The sequence below is a fragment of the Mesocricetus auratus genome, unplaced genomic scaffold (assembly GCF_017639785.1).
Source record: "Mesocricetus auratus isolate SY011 unplaced genomic scaffold, BCM_Maur_2.0 Super-Scaffold_100004, whole genome shotgun sequence".
Lineage (NCBI taxonomy): Eukaryota > Metazoa > Chordata > Mammalia > Rodentia > Cricetidae > Mesocricetus > Mesocricetus auratus.
Window position 1 is genome coordinate 72,472,776 of NW_024429189.1, and position 21,071 is coordinate 72,493,846.

The following is a 21,071-nucleotide window of genomic DNA, read 5'->3' on the forward strand; positions in this document are numbered from 1 at the left end:
TTTCAGTATACTAATGAAGATGATACTGTTTGCCTTTTGAGAAGTATCTTCCCAGGGTATAGAGTTCTAGATTTGCAACCATTTTCACCCTTGGAAGGTGGCATGTTTTTGCCTTGTGTTCTCATTGGAGAGGTCTTCTTGTCATTGCTTTGAAGGTCTTTCACTTTGTACTTGATGTTTATGTGACCCAGACTGAACCGTTAGGAGTCCCCATGTAGCTCCTATGAGCTTTTGTGACGGCCAGCAGCATTTTGGGGCATTTCTGAATGTGTGGGCATAATAGTGTTCAGTGATCATCTTTTGCCCTCTCTGATCTAATACTGGGATCTGCCGTTCTTTGAAGCCTTTGGTTTTAGGGGGTGGAGGATAATGGTACTTAGAAATTAAAGTTTGGATACTAGGTGCTTCTGGACAGCCCCTGTGTCTGTACTCAATGCATCTAGGATTGGTGAAACTATTTTTGCAGTCTCTCCCCCATGCTCACAAATTCAATCTAATGCTAGAAAGTTGATTTTAATCTTCCTTTTTAATGTATTTATTTTTTAAGATTATTTTGTTTATTGCATATGTGTGAGCTTATGTGAAAGTGTGCTACATGGAATATACAGGTGTCTATGGAAGCCAGAAGACAGTGTCAGACAGAGCCCATAGAGCTGGAGTTACAGGAAGTTGTGAACTGCCCAACGTGGTGCTGGGAACTGAACTTGGGTCCTATGAAAGAGCAGTAAATCCCCCTAACCACCAAACCATTGCCCCAGCCTCTCTGCACAGTATTTTTAAAATCCTTTCTCTAGGTCAGTAATCTGGTTCACACCGTTACCACTGCTTCTCCTCATTTAAGTTAAAATTCATAAGAAGCTGATGCAGAATTATTAGCTCTATTGCTATAAAAGTTAATAACCTTAATGTTCAATATTTGTTAACTGGTCTTTTTGTCTCTAGATAGAGAGTGTTTAGTCAAAAGTGCCCACTTTGTGTGATTTTTAAAATTTAATTTGAAAAATCATTGAGTTCATTTGTTTCTGTGTATGTTTCATTTATGATTTTATATCATTTCCTATTAATATCATCATCATCCCCAAGCCAAAATGATCCCTAAAATACCAGCAGAAATGTATGTTGCATTCCATCCCCCGCCACCACTATGCTAATGTGCCTTCCTGAATGTGTTTGTAAGTATAAGTAAAGATATGCATTTGCATCTTATCGCCCCATAGTTCCTTTTAAATATAAAAGAACCATTTTATAGATGTGGGGAATAAATAGGTTCAAGAAATCAATACCACACCGTTCTCACATTGGCCTTTTTTCTTTGTATATGCTGATGGTTTTCCTAGGGACATTTTCATACATGAATACCGTATACTTTGACACTCTCCTGCTCTCCTCTCATTATTATCTTTCCCCGTCTCACATTTACTTTCATGTACTATATGCATATTTTACATATCTCTATAAAATCTATGATTCCAAGAGAAAACATGCAGTATTTTTCTTTCTGAATCTGGTTTCTTTCTCTTGGCTTGATAATCTCCAGTTGCATTCATTTTCCTACAATAGAGGTGATTTCATTCTTCTTTATGGTTGAATGTAACACATTTCTTTATTCATTCGTCCTTTCACAGACACCCAGGCTGGTTCCGTAGCTTGCCTGTTGTGAGTAGGGCTGCAATAAACACCGATGTGAAGTACCTCTTCGGGCCTATTCTCAGGAGTGGTATAGCTGGGTTTTTTTTTTCCTTTCCACACTGATTTCCACAATGTGTGAACTAATTACTAATTTACATGCCTCCCAGTGTTGTATAGGGTTCCCTTATCTCTACATATCCCCAACATTTGTTGCTATTTTCTTTCTTTTTTCTTTTCGTTCTTTATTTATTTTGAGACAGGGTTCCTCTATGTAGCTTTGAAGCCTCTCCTGGCATTAACTCTGTAGACCAGGCTGACATCAAACTCACAGAGATTCACCTGTCCCTGCCTCCTGAGTGCTGGGATAAAAGGCGAGTGCCACCATCGCCTAGCCTGTTGTTATGTTCTTAATGGTAGTCATTCTGACTGGGGAAAGAGAGAGAATCTGGGTGTGGTTTAAATTTGCATCCCTGCTAAGAATGTTGAACAATTTTTCATATGTTTTTTGGTCATGTGTACTTTATCTTTTGAGAACTATCTGTTCATCTCATTATCCCGTTTATTAAATGGATTATTTGGTTTCTTGATAGTCTTTTGAGTTTTATATATTCTATACATCTTTGTGAGTATTCCATAACTTATTCAACTCAATATGTGTAGGTGGGTGATAATGAGTTCTCTAGACACAAGATAATGATAAATGGGTGTTTTATTGGGGAACAACTTACACAGATATAATAAAGAACCGCCACATAAATAAAGAGCCCTGCCTCATGCTTCCCTCTTCCCGGTTCTATCCCCAGCTGAAGCCACGCCTAAAGGGGTGTGGCCACTAACACTAATACGATGGCAAGGAAGAAACTGCTACAAATATGTAGCTAAGGATGACCTCGAACTTCTGATCCTCCTGCCTCCATCTCTTAGTACTAGGATGCCCATCAAGCCTGCTTTATGTCATGCTGGTCATGAAACCCAGGGCTTTGTATATTCTAGGCAGACACTCTTCCAACTTAGCTACATCCCAGCCCTTGTGGGCTTTTCAATTGGGTTTTAAAAATCTTTTTATTATGTAGGTTGTCAAAGTTCTTCATGCATTTGGAGTACCCTGTCTTTTCACCCAGTGGCTTTTGTCCTAATCCTTAGAAACCTTGAAAGCTGATTTTTGTACTGTTAGCACCTTAAGATTCCTAGTTTCTTCTTAAAGCTTCAGCCTCATGACCATCGTGCTTCCTGCTGGGTTGGTTCTCTTATCACTCAATGAGCTCATGCCTCATTTCGTGCCTTAATAGGAACTGTGTTCAGTCTCCTCTTTCTGAAGCTCGCCCTCCTGCTGGATGCCGCTGGCTCTTCCATATTTGCTTCTAGCGTAGCAAAAACATCACAGATTTGGGCCAGAGCTCAGTGGTACAGTGTTTTCAGAGCATGGTTAAAGTTCAGGGCTCTGTCTCTTGGACAGCAAGGAATGGACAAACAAGCAAATGAATGCCACACGTTCTAGCTTGCCGTTATGCCTTCTGTTTTTGTGAGACCCTAATAGAACTGTCAGTGGCTAATGGCACTAGGGTGTATCACCCTGTCCCTAGGCTGTAGTCTGTAAAGTCTACCTTGATCGGTTCCTAATAGCTTTCAGCAGCTGTTCTGTGACATCTTCTCACATCCACAGAAGGTTATTCTGATCTGAGTTACTCCATCATTGTAGTAGTAGCAGTCATCTTTCCACTTAGCACATTTCATTAAATTTATATGGAAATGAGAGAACACAGTCAAATTGACAAAGCATTTTACAATTGACAGGGAAATTGGCTTGCTCATGCATTGCTAGGGAGGGGACAAATTGGTACCGTCTTTCCAGAGGGTATTAATTTATATCAAAATCCTTAACAATTCATTTGTCCTTTGGCCCAGCAATTTTGCTTGTAGGAATTTATCCTAAGGAAATAATGGTGAATACATATAAAGATTTATTTAAAAAGATTTCCATCTCATGGCCCAAACTGGAATCAAAACACTAAATATGCATCGATGTGGGACGTGATAAATTCTGGTGCATCAATGCAATGAGATATAATGGAATTTAATGCTACCACAGAGGCAGATGAATATGTAAACACATTAGTGGTCTATTGTTCAGTAAAGAGCTCAACACAACACATACAGTGGGATCCTATTTTAAAATGCACACTCAGATCTACAAGACTGAAATAGCACCCATGGAAACGTTTGTTAACAATGGGTATTGTTGCATTCTTTTCCTTTTGTAAAAGTGTGTTGAATGTTTTTCTGTAAGATATAATTTCTTTAAAATTTTATTATGCTTTTCTTTTGAAAACTTACAGTCTTCAGACCCTCTTGATAATAGGGAACATTTTATTTTAGACTGATGGACTGAGCTGTGTTTTTATACTCAAGTACTTTATAGATGTCATTAGATTTTTATGTTATTAAAAAATACTTTGTAGAACAAAACTCCATACAAACACAATTAAAAACCCCTTCTTTTAAAATTCACTCAAAGGCTTTGCCTCTGTATTATGTGACAAAACAGTTTTAGTAAAAGAGCCCTTTATTTAAAAAAAAATACGTGTGTGTGTGTGTGTGTGTGTGTGTTTGTGTGTTTGTGTGTGTGTGTTTGCGTGCATACTCTATGTGTGGATGCCAGAGGACAACTTTGGGGGAATCCATTTTCATACTCTTCTTTTACCATGTGGTTCAGGGGATTGAATTCTGCTTGCTAGCCTTGTCATCAATCACCTCTCTCCACTGAGCCATCCTCCTGGCCCTAAGAATCCTTTAAGAAAGTAACTAGAGTTTATGGTAAGGATTTGGATTTATTGTGGAAGATTCATTTCCAGTGTTCAAAATTGTATGCAGTTGCCTAAAACTAAGATGAGCATTCTCACAGACATTGTATCCATGGTTTCTTTTTTCCTTGAAGGGATTCTGAAGCAGCAATCACTATGATTCCTCAGGCATGGAGGCTACTTCCTAGAAATGCCACCCATTCCTTATCTACGTTATCAACCAAGCAGAGAGCCGAAGATCACAATCGGCAGCTGGAGGCCTATGGGTACTTCTTACCCATCCAGACCAGGTGGCAGGACAATGACCAGTATGGCCACGTGAACAATGCTGTGTACTACAGCTACTTCGACACCATCATCAACCACTACTTAATCAGGTGGGCATGAGTGTCACTTTGCCCTTGCTGTGTGCTTTGCTTGGGTCTTGGAGTAGAGCATTTCTCTGCTCTGCACCTCTCTTGTGGAACAGCCTGGATACCGGGCTTTTCAAAGAACAGAAGGCTGGACCTGAGATTGAGGAATGTGCTACCCTGCCCCTCCCGGGTCTCAGGTGTTCACGTATCTTGGTCCTTTGCACTAACTTGTCAGCAAATGTGTTTATTTGAAGCTCAAATAAACACCTACATAACAAACCACATGATGTTCAGATGCTGGGCAACTTGAGCAGATATTAACATCAACCCTCAAGGCCTTTTTGTGAGAGAAGCAGCTGCCTCCCCCTTGGAGGATGCGTGGTAGGGGGGAGGAGAGATGTAAAGTTGTTTATTATATCCTCTGGATGCCTTGATGACTTGATTGCCATCTGATCAGCATGCTTACAGGAGCGGTTTGCAGATTTTTGGTTAATTTAATTGTTTATTGGAGAGACTCTGTCCCACAGAGAAAGCTGCATGAATTCTATCTTTGTCTTGCAGTGAGCTACACAGTTTTGGAAAAATACCTGTTTAACCTTATTGAGACTTCTATACAAATAACACATTTATTGAGAGCTTCCTCCGTGCCCGGTACTGTGATGCATCTCACTCAGTTTCTCATTTACTCTCACTGGGAGAGGGAGGGAGAGAGAGAAAGAGAGAGAGAGAGAGAGAGAGAGACAGAGACAGAGACAGAGACAGAGACAGAGACACAGAGAGACAGAGACAGAGAGAGACAGAGACAGAGACACAGAGAGAGAGACAGAGACAGAGAGAGAGAGAGAGAGAGAGAGAGAGAGAGAGAGAGAGAGAGAGAGAGAGAGAGAGAGAGAGAGAGCTGTCAGTGTGTCCCGTGCCTCCCAGCCTTTGGAGGATCCCTGGAGCGTGGCACCAGCACGTCCTTGCTCACAACCCTTCTTTGGGGCTTTCATAGGGAGACCAGACATTATTGCCCTTCCTGAGAGCCACCTTTAGCTATCGGATTACACAATATCTCCATCACTTCCTCCAAAGAAACCCCATACCTTTTAGCAACCTCACCTTCTGGCAGCCATTAATCTGCATCCTGTCTCTCTGGATTTGCCTCTTTGGGACTTTGTTGTATGAGGGCCATTGTGTGAGTGATTTTGGCATGGTGTTTGCCGGTCCGTCTGTTTATAACCTCTCCCAGCACTTCATTCCTGAAGACGACGTGTGATATGCCGCATTTTGTTCATTCACTCGTCGGGTGACAGTTATTTAGAATGTTCACATTTGGCCGCTGTAGTGAACAGCTCTGCTGTCAGCATTTTGTGTAATTTTTTGTGTGTGCAGGCCTTTTTCGGTGCTACTGGATACACACTTAAAGTGGGATTTCTAGGTGGTATGGTACCTCCCTGTGTGATGATCTGAGGAGCTTCAGATGTGTTTGTATTCACTTTGTGTGAGCACAGCATGAAGGTTCCGGCTTTTCCGCGTCATCACCAATGATTATTATTACTGTTTTTTTTAATAGCAGCCATCCTGTTGTATGTGAACTGCTGTTGCATTTTCATTTGGGTCCTAGTTTCCGGTGACTGTTGATACCAAGCATCTTCTCACTGAGTCTATCTGCCTTGGGAATATGTATGTTCACATCTTTTGCTTCCTTTGGTTGGGTGGATTTTTGGTTGTTGTTTTTGCTTTATTTTGCTTTGATTTGGGGGGTGGGTGTTGTAACAGTTCTTTTTATATATCATATATTCTTATATATACATATATGTGTGTAATCTTTTCTTTCACATTGAGTTTTCTTTTCACTTTTTTTTTCTCTTTTGATTAATAGAAGTTTTATGTTGAATGACCTGGTGAGAAATTTTAGAATAGCAAACCCTGTGCTGTCTAGTTTCTGTCCTTCCTCCCTTCTCAGTTGCAAAGGACTCCTATTCAGATTACAGAGTTCCATGCTGGGAAACTTAGGGTTCTCCTCTTTGCAAGAGGCTATACAGAATACCTTTCATTTAGAGTCCTCCCCATCTTTCTCTCATGTGAGTGTTTATGTTTGTGTCTGTGCACACGTGGAGGTCATAGACCATCATCTTGGGGTCTTCCTCAATCTTTCCCCACCTTTCTCTTTGGAATGGGGCCTCTCCCTGAGCGTAGAGCTCATTAGTTTCTCTAGACTTTCCAACCAGCTAACCCCAGGGATCCTCCTGTCTCAGCTTCCCCAGTGCTGAGATTACCAGTGTGTGCCACCATGACTGACTGTTTTCTATGGGTGCTGGGGATCTGAACTTGGGTCCTCATTCTTGCCTGGAAAGTACTTAGCTGAACCTCTTCCAACCCCTGGCAAACTATCTGTTTTCTAGTATAGACTGTGTGCATTACACTTTAAAATCCATAGCAAATGGTAAAGATACTTGAGGTAATTTCCTGTCATTTGTCAAATAGAGAAATCAATGGCTATTGTCCAGCTTGTTCAATGCCACACACTCTTAGGAATGAGTCGGCATTAGGTCGTTCTTGGGTCGATGCTTGGGTTACCTCAGTGTCATTGTGACTTAGCAATGCTTGGCTTCTGTGGCTTTTAAATGTCTCCCATTTGCAGAGGGCCATCTGGAAGGACCTTGTGCAGTTAGTGAGAGTTGTGTGGAGGAGATTGTGTCTGTGTTATCCAGTTTGTTACAATGGACACCCCAAGGTCCTCTCAGCTAGTTCTGGGGTGCAGATTCAGATCAGTAGCTTATAAGGGAGAATTTCTGCCAGAATAATGTCTTGTCTCAGGTAGAACCCTAGGTGTTCCTTAACGTTGACTTTCTAGTGGTGACAGGACCCCGACTGTTGGACCTAGGGACATTCCTGCCTCTGCTTTGGTAAAGAAGATGGATTTACCTTTAAATACTTAGTAAGAGACGGAGCTGGGAGATGAATCAATCAGTAAAGTGCTTGCTGAATAAGCGTGGGGACCTGAGTTCAGATCCCCAGCACCCAATAAAGCTGCACTCATACAGGTGCCTGCACACGAAACATGGTTTCCTAAGGGAACTCTGCGCTTCCGTAGGACTGACCGTCAAGAGCAACACCAGCACCACATGAATGAGGAACCAAGAGAAAAGGATGACACTGCTTCATTTTTCAGGGCAAGACAGTGAGAGGAAGAGGGTGTTGCCAGGCAAGGCACCGAGCCTGGCAGCAGCGCAGCTCCTGTGCAGGCATTCCAAAGGTGGTGTGCTCTGCGCATGCGTGGAACGCTCGTGGCCTTATCAGCAACACCCTTGCCTGAAACGTTCTTGCAGTAAGGAGGCTTATTCCAAGAGAGGGCATCGGGCAGATGTGGAGGGAGAAAGACGATAGCACAGGCCACAGTCTGCCCCGAGTTCCCATCACTTTGACACATGGAAGGGGTTAAGTCACTCTTGAACAGTTTATCGCTCATCAATTGTAATTAAATGTGTTTATATTAAATTATGTTTTGTAATTAATGTAAAATCCTTTAGCCTATGCCGTTATTAGAACCAGATGCTGAAGTACCAACAATATTTCAACATGACTGTACTGCCTCGCCAGCTGTCTGACTGTAATTACTTTAATCTCAGCTTGTTATCTAATTATCACCTTTGTAAAGGGAAAAGTACTCTCTAATGCTTCCTGATTGTTTCAGATGATGATGAAGAGCGGGGAACAGCTGTCAGAGATCGGGCCCTGCTTATCACAGTGGAGGAACTTACCCCGAAGTGTATTCAGGGCCAAACTGTGGAGGAAGGCATGCCAGGCGAGAGCTGGGGACTGGCCAGTGGGGGGACAGGTGGTGTGCGGTTAAGTGTACAACCCTGTGGATGAACGGCGAGGTGACACCCGCTCTTCCAGCAATGCCTGGGGTGGGTTGGGGTGGGGAGAGACAGGGTTCTCAGTCATTAGAGACTCAGTTCCTTGCTGACAGCGGTTTTACCGTCCTGAGGACTGCACCAGTTAAGTGTGGGAAACCCTGAACATGGCATTGACAATACGCACATAGTTGGTAAATTTTGACTGCTCACCCTTAAAAACAGCCACTTGTGAGCTGGGTGGGGAGATGACTCGTCAGGTAAAGCATGCCCAGCAAAGCCCAAGCACAAATGAAACAAATCTGTTAGCATTTGTAATCCCAGTGCTGGGAGGCAAAGATCCCTAAGTCTTCCCCGCCAGAGTCTAGGCATCCCTGAGCTCCAGGTTCAGTGAGAGACCCTGCCTCAAAAGATAAGATGGAGAGTGATGGAGGAAGAGCTGAGACATCACATATGCGCGCGCACACACACACACACACACACAGAGAGAGAGAGAGAGAGAGAGACAGAGACAGAGACAGAGACAGAGAGACGGAGAGACAGAGAGGAGTCATTTGGGTTTTCTCCACTTGGACTTTATTCTTGACAGTCAAATTTGAAACAATTTAAGTGGAGCAACTTGACATTGTCAATTTGTTTTCTAAACTATGTTTAAGTTTGTCCTTCAGTCTATGCTGTTATTAGAGCTGAGGCTGAAATGTACTTCTGCACTATTTACTTAGTTCATCAAAGCAGCCAAGAGTGTGAGCATGGGCAGGGAAGTTGGGGAGCCACTGAGGAACTTCATCTCTCTTGGTTTTAGAGTCCCCTCTGTTATTTGCATGTCACCCCTGGGTGAGGCAACCCATCTATTCCTAAGTGACCATTAGGGTAGGGTTGCCCAGGATGTCTCCTAAGTCGTCAGTGCTTATTTGTGCTTTACTCCTGGGAGCTGCACCGTCGGAGTTAGCGAGGACTGGGTGCCAGTGCTCTTAGCAAGAAAGCTGCTAGGTATGAGGAATGAGGTGGGTCAGGTGGGGCTGAGTGGAGGTTAGACCCTTAGGTTAGTTAGATTCTCATTGCTGAGATGAGGCTAGACCACTAGCCAGGTGTGAGGCTATTAGTCTTTTAAAGTCAAGAATAGGAAACCTTTTTAAAAGTGGGTAGACATCTTACCTTAGAAGGGAGAGAGGGAACTGGGGCAGGGGAGGGAAGAAGGGAGAATAGAAGACAATAAAGGAGAAAATCAGCACAAAGAGTCCAGAGCAGACCTCTGCATGGAGACGAGTGCGGCCCCAAGAGGAACACAGGAGCGCTGGCCACTGTAGAGTTGCCTTGACTGTTATTCAGACACACCTTTGCCAATAGCTGTCTGACCTCAGCCTCAGGATTTTCAGTTCATCTCAAAGATTATTTTATAGTGCCCTATGACAAGTATGATAGTTCACTGTAATGACCACAGAGATGGTCAGGGCAGACGCTAGAGCAGATGTCCCAAAGTCGGACAAGATGAATGGTATGGCGGGGTCAGCAATTCCCAAGGCATCTTTTCTAGCAGCTATGGATGTGACATCTGAAATGTGTCAATTAAGGTCCTGGCAGCAAAATACAATCCTCTCAACATGGAGATTTGTTGGACCCTCTGCTGACCAGTTTGTGACTAGGAGCTTACCTCTTGTTCCCCTCCTTCCAATTAAGCCAGAATGCAAGTTCCTGTTATCCGCCCATCCTTATTGCCCAAGGGTCCTGTGAGCGTGAACCTCTGACCTTGATAGTTTTCCACTGTGTCAGCTAACTGGCCCTTGCTCGAATCCTTGAGAAGTTTTCCACCTTTTGGGTACTACAGAGATTTGGTGACACGGGTGTTGGAAGGAATTAAAGAGCAAGAGGGGGGATAGCAGGTTGTGCAGAGATTAGCATCTATAAGTGTTCTTGCATCTAGGGCTGGAGACTGACACAGAATGTCTAGGAGTAGGGAAAACAGAAGACCAGGTGATGTTAAGATACTGGAGCACCGAGGACAAGGCCAAGATGCCAAAGGCTCAGGCTGGGTGGGATGGAGAAAACTGTTCAAGCTGTTGTAAGCTGTGGCAGAGGGTGGCCAACATCTCTCAGGGACGGAAGAGTTCATTGGGAGGAAAGAGCCCTTTTCTCTTCCTCTTGCCCTCTAACCATCCAGGAACGCCTCCCAGGAAACCAAACTGGAAGCCAGCTAGGAAGGGAGTCATGTTCTGGGGCTCCCAGAGTCAAAGCAGAATATGGAGACATGGGTCCTGGCTGGGATCAGGCAGGGCATGTCAGGCCAGTGGCACAAGGTGGCCTTGGATGCTGCAGTTTCCTCTATGCACAGCCCTGTAGCACCCTGGGGAGTGTCCTTTAGTCACAAGAAGGAATGCCCATCTCTCTGCCTTGGCCGACTCCTGCCTCTGCTCATGCTTTGGGCTGCCCTCACCCTCCCCTCACTATTGCTTTATTTGAGTCCTCTCCTTTCCTTTCTTCAGTCTGACACGTGGGAAGGAGAGTGAACAGGTAGCCTGTTGTTGATTTAATTTGGATCCATTTTCCTAGCATGGCACATGGATTAATTACATCTATTTTATTTTACTTGGTAGCAGAATGGAAACAAATGAAAGAAAATCTGCTTTACTTTGCCTACAGGGAGCAGCACTGCCTAACCACGGTTGGTATCAGACATGCCATCTGCTCCTTGCTCTTTTGTTAGCTTTGTGGCTCAAGGCATGTGTTCGTTCTCTGCCTTGGTTTCCTCGATGGATTAAATAGAGTCAATAGAGTGGGATCTTCACTGGTGATAACCAGAGTTGTTGGTGATGAACCAGTCTGACCACATCCTAGCATGACTTGTGGCTCAAGCAAGTTGAGTGGCTTACCGTTCTGTGACAACCTGAAAGATGCAAGGTGGTAGGGTGGGGTGGGGTGGGGCTTAGGAATGTTTGAGTGAGCAGCTCATCTTTCTGAGTCTTTCGGGAGGGAGATGAGTGGATAAACATGATGTCTAACTGGAATAGTGTTTGCAGATCCCTTTACTGTGGCTGCAGATGCAGTGAGTGATCAGAGTGGAGACTGTTAAATAATTGCCATACTTTAGACTGTGATTTGTCCCCCAAAGTTTCATCTTAAAAGGGGTGAGGTGCTGGGGCCTTTAAAAAGAGGGGTCCAACATGTTCTCCCACTTCCTAACTTGATGTAGGACTTCTGCAAATGCTCCAATTCGACGTGGTGCCACTGCTCACCATGATGTCCCCACCAGACTGATGATGTCATAATGCCATGACCTTGACTCTTCAGAACTGTGAACTAAATGAAGTTATTTTTCTTATAAAGTTATCCAGCCTTGAGTATTTCATTATAGCAATGAAAAATGGGTTAGTTAACATAGTCCCACTGGATGATGTACCCCACTTCTCAGAGTAGTCTTTGGAGAGCACCTTGAGGGGACAGTTCCCCAACACTGCAGCTCTGGTATCATGTTCAAAAGTTATCTACATAGCATCCTATGCAGAAAACAAGAAAGCCACCTTGGGAAGCCAGTGTGCCCCATGACAGGCACCAGAATGCTGTACTCATGCATGCAAAAGCTGTTGTTGGCCTGAGGACTACTGTGCTCAGCCATCGTAGCTGCCTGTCTATGCTGCCAGCTTACTGGGTTCTCATACCAGAGAACCATGAAGCAGACTTTGGGGAGAAATCAGGGTCCTACCAGTGGCAGCTTAGCAGAAGGTAGATAAATATGAGAGCAGCAGAAAGCAAGAATAACTGTAGTCTTGGAAGAAAATTGTGTGGTCTTGGGATCCTGGAATGCCCAACAGTGAAGAGGATGGCCTTGGTAGCAGGAGTTTCTATGGTTCATGAGAAGAAAATGAGCATGATGAACTCGATCCTTTCACTGGAAGATATGTGCCATGCTCTACTGATACTCTTCATTATGCCATCTTTGGTACTTGAACAAGAGAAAGCACACAGTTGTGTGGTGGTTAATTTTTAATTGTCATCTTGTCACGGCCAAGAATCACCTGGGACAAATATCTTGAATGAAGAATTGTCTGGATCAGGTTGACCTATGGTTGTGGCTGAGGGGGATTTACTTGATTGTCAATGGATGTAGAAAAATCCAGCCTACTGTGGGTGGCACCATTCCCTAGGCAGGGGGTCTTGAGCAGTCTGAGAGAGAAGAAAGCTTGCATGGATTCACTTCTCTCTGCTTTGACTGGATGTGATGTGAGTATCTGCTTCAAGTTCCTTCCATTGTGACTCCCCTGCAGTGATGGGCTGTCACCTGGAATTGTGAGCTGAAACAAACCCTTTTATTGCAGCAACAGAAATGACACTAGGGCAAGCACAGACATAATAGAGATGTCTTCTGTTGCCTCGTGTTCTACTATGTTCTTCATCTTCCCTTCCTTGCCTGCAATGGGAAGTGATGTATAGTTCCACAACTGCCACAGCCTTCCTTAAACTATTCCAAATACTGAAATATTCTTGCCCCTGGTCTTTAGTGGTGTGGCTCATTCCAGCCTTATGTGACCTCCCAGCTGCCTTCCCTCAAAGAGGATTTTGCCCAATCTCTGGCTTTGCACAGGACCCTAGATATTCTACGTCAGGGACCCACACATTCCTTTCATCTTTCAAACAGAAACTAAAGATCTCAGACCCCATTCCAACAAGTAAGTTTGAGCATGTCCAGCCAGCTTTCTCTTGTCACTCCCTACTTCTTCCACTTTATCTGCACACTTACATTTCTTTCTAGTTTAAGCCAGTGTTTCAGCTAATTCAGCATGGATTCTTACGTGGAATTCTTATGTGTCTTGGCAATTTTTCCTGCAGTGGTGGCAGCCACCCTAATCTGAGCTTCTCCGGCTTGGAACTGCCGTGTCTTAGCCCCGATTCTGGCACCCAGCTCCCAACTCCCAGCAGAAATGGAACTAGATCCCCTGGGGTGGTATGCTGTGGATAGAGAGTGAGGACCTATGAGAGGGAGATCGCAGGTCTGAGAGTCAACACGACATGAGTTGCAAGAGTGCAAGCAAGAAATGAGATGTCCTCTGGGGATCCCGAAGCAGCCTGCAGAGTGCCTCTCTTGGCCAAGACTGCCCTATGAAACATTTTCTTTTGTTCCTCTGACCTTTCAGTCACCAACACTCAAAGAGGGTTTGTGCCTCAAGAGTGTGAGGGTGTGAGACTCTCCAAGCAGTGATTTGTAAACCCCTCCCACCATGCTGGGAGAGATACCCAGGGCTGGAGGCAAAGAAATTTCTCTGCCTCTAAAGTGAGGTGCTTATGACAGCTCAGGCCAAGCAGAGCAGGCTGGGTGCCACTGGATGGCAAGATAACAGGAGAGATGGATCACATCCATAAGTGCTCACTGGTAATTGCGCACACACACACACACACACACACACACACACACGCACACCATAAAATAGAAATGCTAGTAGAACTTCCCTTGAAGGGTCTATGATGAGCTCCTCAGAAAAGGGTCAATTCATCATGCTCAAATGTCAGTTAACAATATGTACTTAGTAACCTGGCCCCATTAAAGGGTTTGCCAATTGCTAAAAAGGTTTTTTTGCAGTTCACACTTGTATCTTTTTTTTTGAGATACACTCATTCCAAATTAAACTTAGATTGCCTACCAAATATAACACGCTTAAACAAATGTTTTCTTGGAAATAGAAAACGAAGAAAGTAAAAATAAGGGAAGTAACAGAAGAAACTCACCCAAGGCTGTTTCTGCAATGAAGTATGGAGTTGATCTCTGGACTTTCAGACAACAAAGAAACCGAGGGAACCAGATGGGCATCATAATTCTCATATCGTAAAAGAAAGCATATTATTTCTTCCAAAGAAGAAGACTCTCCCCTTTTATGTCAGATTCTGATAGAAACATAAAGGTAATGTACGACAGAATTTCGAGTAATGTAACCGGAAGAACGGAAGGGGCCTGGAGTGACCTTTGTCTGTTTGGTGCCTGTCCAGTGTCCAGTTCATGTGAACACATGAATGGTGGTATTTTCATCAGGCAGACTCCATGCAGCCAGGACCCTCCTCATGGCTGGGGACAGATGTGAATCAGGTCAGCCACCTGCCCTCTTTTCGGGACTCTCTTTGCTGTTTCTCCACTCAAGACTTGGTGAGCAAATTCTTTCTGTAGCCCCCCTGCCATAGGATCAAGTCAGTGCCAGGCTGTTTTCCTGAGGCCCTCAGCCAAGGTGAGGTGCTTCGGGATCTTTCAGACAGAATAGCATGTCACAAGGCGCCATCTTTATGTCTCCTGCTGGGCAGTGTCTCCGACACCCCCTACAGAAACACACTTCTCACCAGGGCACTTGTGTCTCAGGGACTGAGTTAACATATAGGTACCAGCCAGTGTGAAGGTCTCAGTTAAAAATATTGCGATCTGCCTCCCCGAGCCCAGGGAAATCTCATTATGTATAAAGTAATCCCATTGGTGGGTGCATTCTAACCCACAGACTGCGGAATCTACAGATAGAGTTCGCCTGGGAAGTCGGGCTGTCAGATTAATACATTGTGCGAAAATTGGGGCCGGAGGTCACCAGACTCTCGATACACAAATCTCCCTCTCTCCCTCTGAGAATCTCATTTCAGTCAGACTATCAGTTAGATTAGAGAGACCCTAATTATCCCACTGAAATTAAATTACTTTATGTTAGGGCGATATAATGAACAGCCATAAAAAGGATATACACAACCAATCACCTGATTATTCACAGCAAGACCAGAGCATACACTAAAAGGACCTCGCTGATTATTGCCAGCTAGTCTGTGTCACACACAAAAAAGGACAAGCGCAAGAGAAGACTGGGATTCCTATGTTGCAGGGACAGGTGTGAGACTCCTGTTGTGCTCTTGGGATGACCTGCTAAGAGGCTCTTCCCAGGGGCACCGCCCCCCAGGGGTCGCTACAAGGACAAGAGGGAAGCACTACCCACTGCTGTTTGGATTTATTTAGCCATCTCCCCTAGGGCCTCGGTGCTTGCAGCAGGAGTGCCCGTGGCCCTGAATGTGTTCAGCTGGGATCTTCACAGTTAAGACAAGCAAATGGGTGTGACCAGGGTATTTGTCCTCCACACAAATGCTGGCCTCTATACAAGTTTGTCCTTGTTAAAGTCAACAGCGCTGGGTGCTGCAATTGATGATCCTCGGAGCCCAGTGACTTCACACAGCAGGAACTTATTTCTTGTTCCAGTCTTGGGCTGGCCCAGGTCAGTGGGTTTCGGGAGAGCACTCTGTTCCATGCTATGCGTCACTCAACAAGCTCCCTCAGAGCTCGCCCCATCAGGTCAGGTTTCTCAGCAGCAAGGCTGCCAGCGCTTTGTGTCTGGCTGATTCTTGATGTGGAGGGGTTGATATGTTCCTTGTAGGATGTTTGACTCCGTTGGTCTCTAATCGGGAGAGAGTAGTGGCACTTCTTCCCTTGTGAGACATCTAAAAGTGTCTCCAGACATTGACAGTGGTTCCCAGGAAAGGGGAACAGAATGGCCCTGGTGGAGAGCCAGTGCTCTGAATCCATGGGAGTCTTCTTCATGCATTAGGGAGGTAGGAGACACAGCGAGGAGGATTTGACAGAGAAATGACACCTCTATTCCTACTCACCCTCTGCAGGACCCTCTGCATGGCCTCCTGTAAGTGAACAGGTACCTGGGAACTTATGTCCCCAAGGGGAGAATGAATCTGTATGCTGATCAAGTAGCATGATCTCAGACAAGATTAAGCTAGGATCCATAGGAACCTGAGGTCTAAGTCTTCCCTCTACCTGATATAACATTGCACCACTAGCTGCAAACTTGGGTGACCACCTGACCTTGTCTTTTCATCTTTCCATTTTCTTTCACCCTTGCATCTAAGGCACATGTGCCCTACCTTCAATTTGTGCAAAGTCCTGATATGCAGCTAAAGACCCTAACCCATGGGACTGGAGAGATGGCTCAACAGTTAAGATTGCATGCTGCTCTGGCAGAGGACCCAAGGTCATTTCCCAACACCTATGCTGGGAAGCTCACAACTGTCCATAACTCCAGCTCCACAAGAATCTGACACCACCTTCTGGCACCTGCACTCACATGCACACACCACACACAGACACACAAACATACACATGCTTTAGAAGATAAAACGGACCTTTAAAACAAAACAAAACAAAACAACCCCCCAAACCAGTCCATGCTGATGTGGTTCAAGGATGCTGGCGGGTTCATATATGCAGCTCCTTCATGAGCATAATTAAGGATGTGTATCATGTTTAAAGTTATAATCAGAGTAAAAGATGGGCTTGTGAGATCCTCCAACCCATTGGTTGAAGGACAAGGGGCAGAGGCTCTGATGAACCATACCTGAGCAGTATAGACTGCTTGGCATAGAGAAAACATTGATAACAATTGAAATGTTATATTATGTATGATGTTGGGACGATATGGACTGATTAATGAATATCAATTAATAAACAAGCACAGTTATTTTTTTTCAGCCACACTTTTCCTAAAGTTAGGAATTGTTTACTTAGTGTGTCTACAATATTTATCAGAGATTTAATTATCTAAATTTATGTATTATTTTGAGCATAACATTATTTACATGTCATAAATATTTGCTTAAAAATATTCAAGCACAGTTATTTTTAAGTGAATAAATTGCCACAAAATAGGAGGCCTTTTCCTGGGCTGTCCTCAGACAGGTGGGTCCCTTGAGTGGCCAGCCCTCATCCACATCATAGTGCAGAATCACTGACTGTACATTAAATTGTATGATTTTTTAAAGCCCACACTTAAACTTCTCTCATAGGCAGGAGGAAAGTTTGAATGTAGAAAGAGTGGGGGAAGAGACTGACAGCCCCAGTACTGGAACTGGTAGTGTAAGTCCGATATTGTCAGGCTGTTGTCTGGGTTGATGGTCCATTTGCTAGAGAGGTCATAGGGTGTGCCTCCTGACTGCCCAATGTGCTCCTCTGGTGACATCACTCCTTAATTTGAACTGGTATTATGTAATAGTATCAGGGGAACGAGTTAGGGTAGCAGATTGGTGACCTGAATAGCCAATGTTATTGCATCATTGGCTCTGTGATTCTGGGTTGTAGGGCAGGCACTGTTTTCAACACCTTACTTTTTTTAAATAGGTCTTTGGCAAACAACTCATGGTCCTCTCTAATATAGCATCCATGATGCAGCCATAGAGCTGTTGTTCAGTCACTCCCTCTCCACCGTACACTTTCCATGACATGAAATTTACACATAAGGACAAAATTCCTTTGTTTCCCCTGTGAAGCTCAGCTTCAGGCTTTCTGAATTATGAAGCTTCCTCTATCTCAGTGTTTCTCAACCTTCCTAATGCTGTGTATGACCCTTTAATACAGTTCCTCATGTTGTGGTGACCCCCAACCTTAACATTATTTAGTTGCTAAATCATAACTTTAATTTTGCTACTGTTATTAATCATAATGTAGATATCTGATAGGCAGGATATCTGATATAAGACCCCCAAAGGGGTTGCGATCACAGGTTGAGAACTGCTACTCTATCTGGACCCTGTTCCTTGTTTACATTACACTTCCTGGCCCTCTAGGTTCCGTCCATGCTGTGTCCCCAGTTTCCAATGCATTGCTTTCTCTGTCCTGCATTTCTCGGTTCTGAGCTCAAATACGCCTTCCACAAATACCAACCATGTCTAATCCCCTTCTGTGCTTCCTGAGACCTCCTGAGTGAGTACAAGTCAGAAGTTATTTTCATATTCCTTGTGTTAGCTAAATTCAAATACCTGGGTTCCACAATTTGACTGTAAGCAAATTGAGAACATGACTGATAGTCATGCATGTTGCTGCTAATACATTATTTCTGGAATAAGTTTTTGTTATCTGGAAATGGCAGTCAGTCAGGCTTTCCATTGATTTCATCATGGATCTGCTGACCCATTGGAAACATGGTTCCCACGGTGTCTGAGTGAGGCCTGAGAATTCTCAGGCGCTCTGTAAAAATGTGGGTGGCATAAAGCATACTCCATCATCTGAGCAGCATATCTCCTCCATCATCTGGGCAGCATATCTCCTCCATTATCTGTATAGCATATCTCTGTCATCTGGGCAGCATATATCCTCCATTATCTGTTTTTTGTTTTGTTTTGTTTTGTTTTTTGGTCATTTCTACTGGAAATCTTGCTATGGTCTGAAACATTAGTGTTTTTTTTTATTAAAAAGTGTGTATTGAGTGTTGTATAACTTCCTGGGGAGATGTGAACATCTATTTAGCTCATACATAGCACCAATGACTGGCCAAAGAAATGACTGCATTCAAGTCTAGCTTGGTGAACCAATGAGCTAACTGGAGTTACTTCTAGGACCATGGGTGACTCAAACATAGATGCATGACTGCAAAGTCCACCCCAGCCTGGAGGATGACTCACAAAAGCTGCGTCCCTGGAGCTCCCTGCACAACTTCAGGTTGTGCTCCGGGAAGGGTCTCCATGCCCTGGCAATGGCAAACTGCTTATGTAACCTTGAGGAGGGGCTTTCAAGTCTAGTAATTTCTAACTTTCCTGAGCGTGTGAGTTCAGAATCCACCTAAGTCTTAAGAATCTCCTTCCTCCCTCCATGACAGAGTGTTCCCACTTGGAGATCAGTTTGCAGCTGGTAACCCCAGTAGCTGCAGGACAAAGCAGATTGTAGGTAAATAGCCATGGATGGAGGAAGAGAGGACACTATTAATGTGGTGTTTCTCTGTGTTAAGATGTGTCAGTCAGGCAACTGAGCCCCAGGAATGCTTTAGCCTCTTAGGATTCATGGCATGTGCCACTTTTCAGCTCTCAACAGAGTGAGGTATGAAGTCATTTCCAAAGCAGCATCTATGAAATTCCATTACAGGGGGCTTTTCAATTTGAGGGGAAAGACCTTTGCTGAAACTAATTTGCAGCTGCTTTAATCACGGAGCTCAGACGGCACAGGCTGTCCTCATTGCTGTGGCTGAAAGGGTTCAGACTGGTCCTGTAGACTAGCTCCTGCCCCCCCCCTCACTCCTGGCTTCCTTCTGTACTTCTTGGACCTTCTCTCATTTTTGCAACATTTTTTTAGATGAAAAGTAATTATTTTCATCCCTCCTAGTGAATGCAAAAGTCTTGTACTCAGACAGCCTTTGCAGATGATGCTGTAAATCAAAGCAAACAGGGTGTGTCCCTGGAGATTATCTTGGGGTATCTCTGCCTGCCTCTCCGGACTCTCTGGATACTTCTGGGTTCTTTTATTCCTTTTACTCACTGGGATTTTTCTGGACCCAAAGAAGGGCAGCTAGGAACCACAGAAAGTAGCAAATACTTAGTTGGAAATCAAAGAAGTATATTTAATCTTACTTCCCCTATTTTCTAAATTTAGTCCCTTGACAATTTAAAAAATAATCCCTTATGTGTCTGTGTGTTTGTGCGCACGCAAGCAAAACAGCAAGCTAAGCAAGCGTGAGGGTGCCAGTAAGCTGTGTCTTTCCATGGTTCTGCTTCAGTCTGCCTTAAATTCCTGCCCTGACGCCCTCCATGCTGGACTGAAGCTGGAAAATGAAATAAACTGTGATTATCACAGCAACAGAATCAAACTAGGGCATGCCTGTAACCCCAGCGCTAGGGAGGCAGAGACAGGAGGATCCTAGGGGACCACAGGTTAGCTAGTCTGGCTGAAATGGTCAGCTTCAGGTTCTGTGAAAAGCCCCTGTGTCAAATACTAAAGTGGAGACATACAGAAAATACCCAACGCTAACCTCTGGCAGTCAAGTGTGCATAAACCATACACATGCACATTAATTTTTAACTTGCCTACAGGACAATCTGATTGAGGTCATTTTTCAACTGAAGTTTCCTCTTTCCAGATGACTCTGGTTTGTGTTCAGTTGACCAAAAAGAAAAAGAAAAAGAACCAACACAAGGTGTGCGTCACCATGCCCAGCTTTTACATTGGTGTTGAGGGTCTGAATTCAGGTACTCTCAGACTTGTGTAACAATCCCTTTACCTGCTGAACTGTCTCTCTGGCTCTGACAACTTCATGAAGATTTTTTGGATCCCCCTTCCCCCGTTTACCAGATGAAGGTGATGAACACGTCACTGAGGTTTAGAAGGAAGACCAGAGAGGGTACAAGTGTGAGGAAGCATTTAGGCTCCACTTAAAGATTTGGGGTTGTTTGGGAGCTGGTGGTATTAGTTTACCCAAGGTATTATTGAGAAGCAGTTGTCTCAGTCAAAATACAGCTGCTTGAAACCCTTTTGTGGAGGAAGTCTGTGGCCCCTAAGATTGGCTATGAAGAAAGAAAGATTTAGAAGGAGCTGGATACCTACTAAGTCATGTTGAGCCTTCTACGATTAGCACAGACTTATCAGATAACCTTTGGTTTTCTTGGAGAGAAGAAAGAGACACGATGACAAGTAGGCTTATAGTTGGGAAATTCTGGGGCAGGCTTTGGGGACC

The 21,071-nt window shown here is 44.2% G+C and overlaps 1 protein-coding gene across 6 annotated transcripts in view; it reads left to right on the top strand.

Annotated features, from left to right (window-relative positions):
- LOC101841231 overlaps positions 1-21,071 on the top strand; it is a 157,835-nt gene that overhangs the window by 68,029 nt on the left and 68,735 nt on the right. For all 6 annotated transcript variants that reach the window (XM_013122666.3, XM_013122672.3, XM_040745950.1 and 3 more), the window contains one exon: positions 4,565-4,807. In XM_013122666.3, coding sequence (XP_012978120.1) covers positions 4,587-4,807 — 221 coding nt within the window. In that variant the 5' untranslated portion in view covers positions 4,565-4,586. The remainder of the gene's footprint in view (positions 1-4,564; positions 4,808-21,071) is intronic.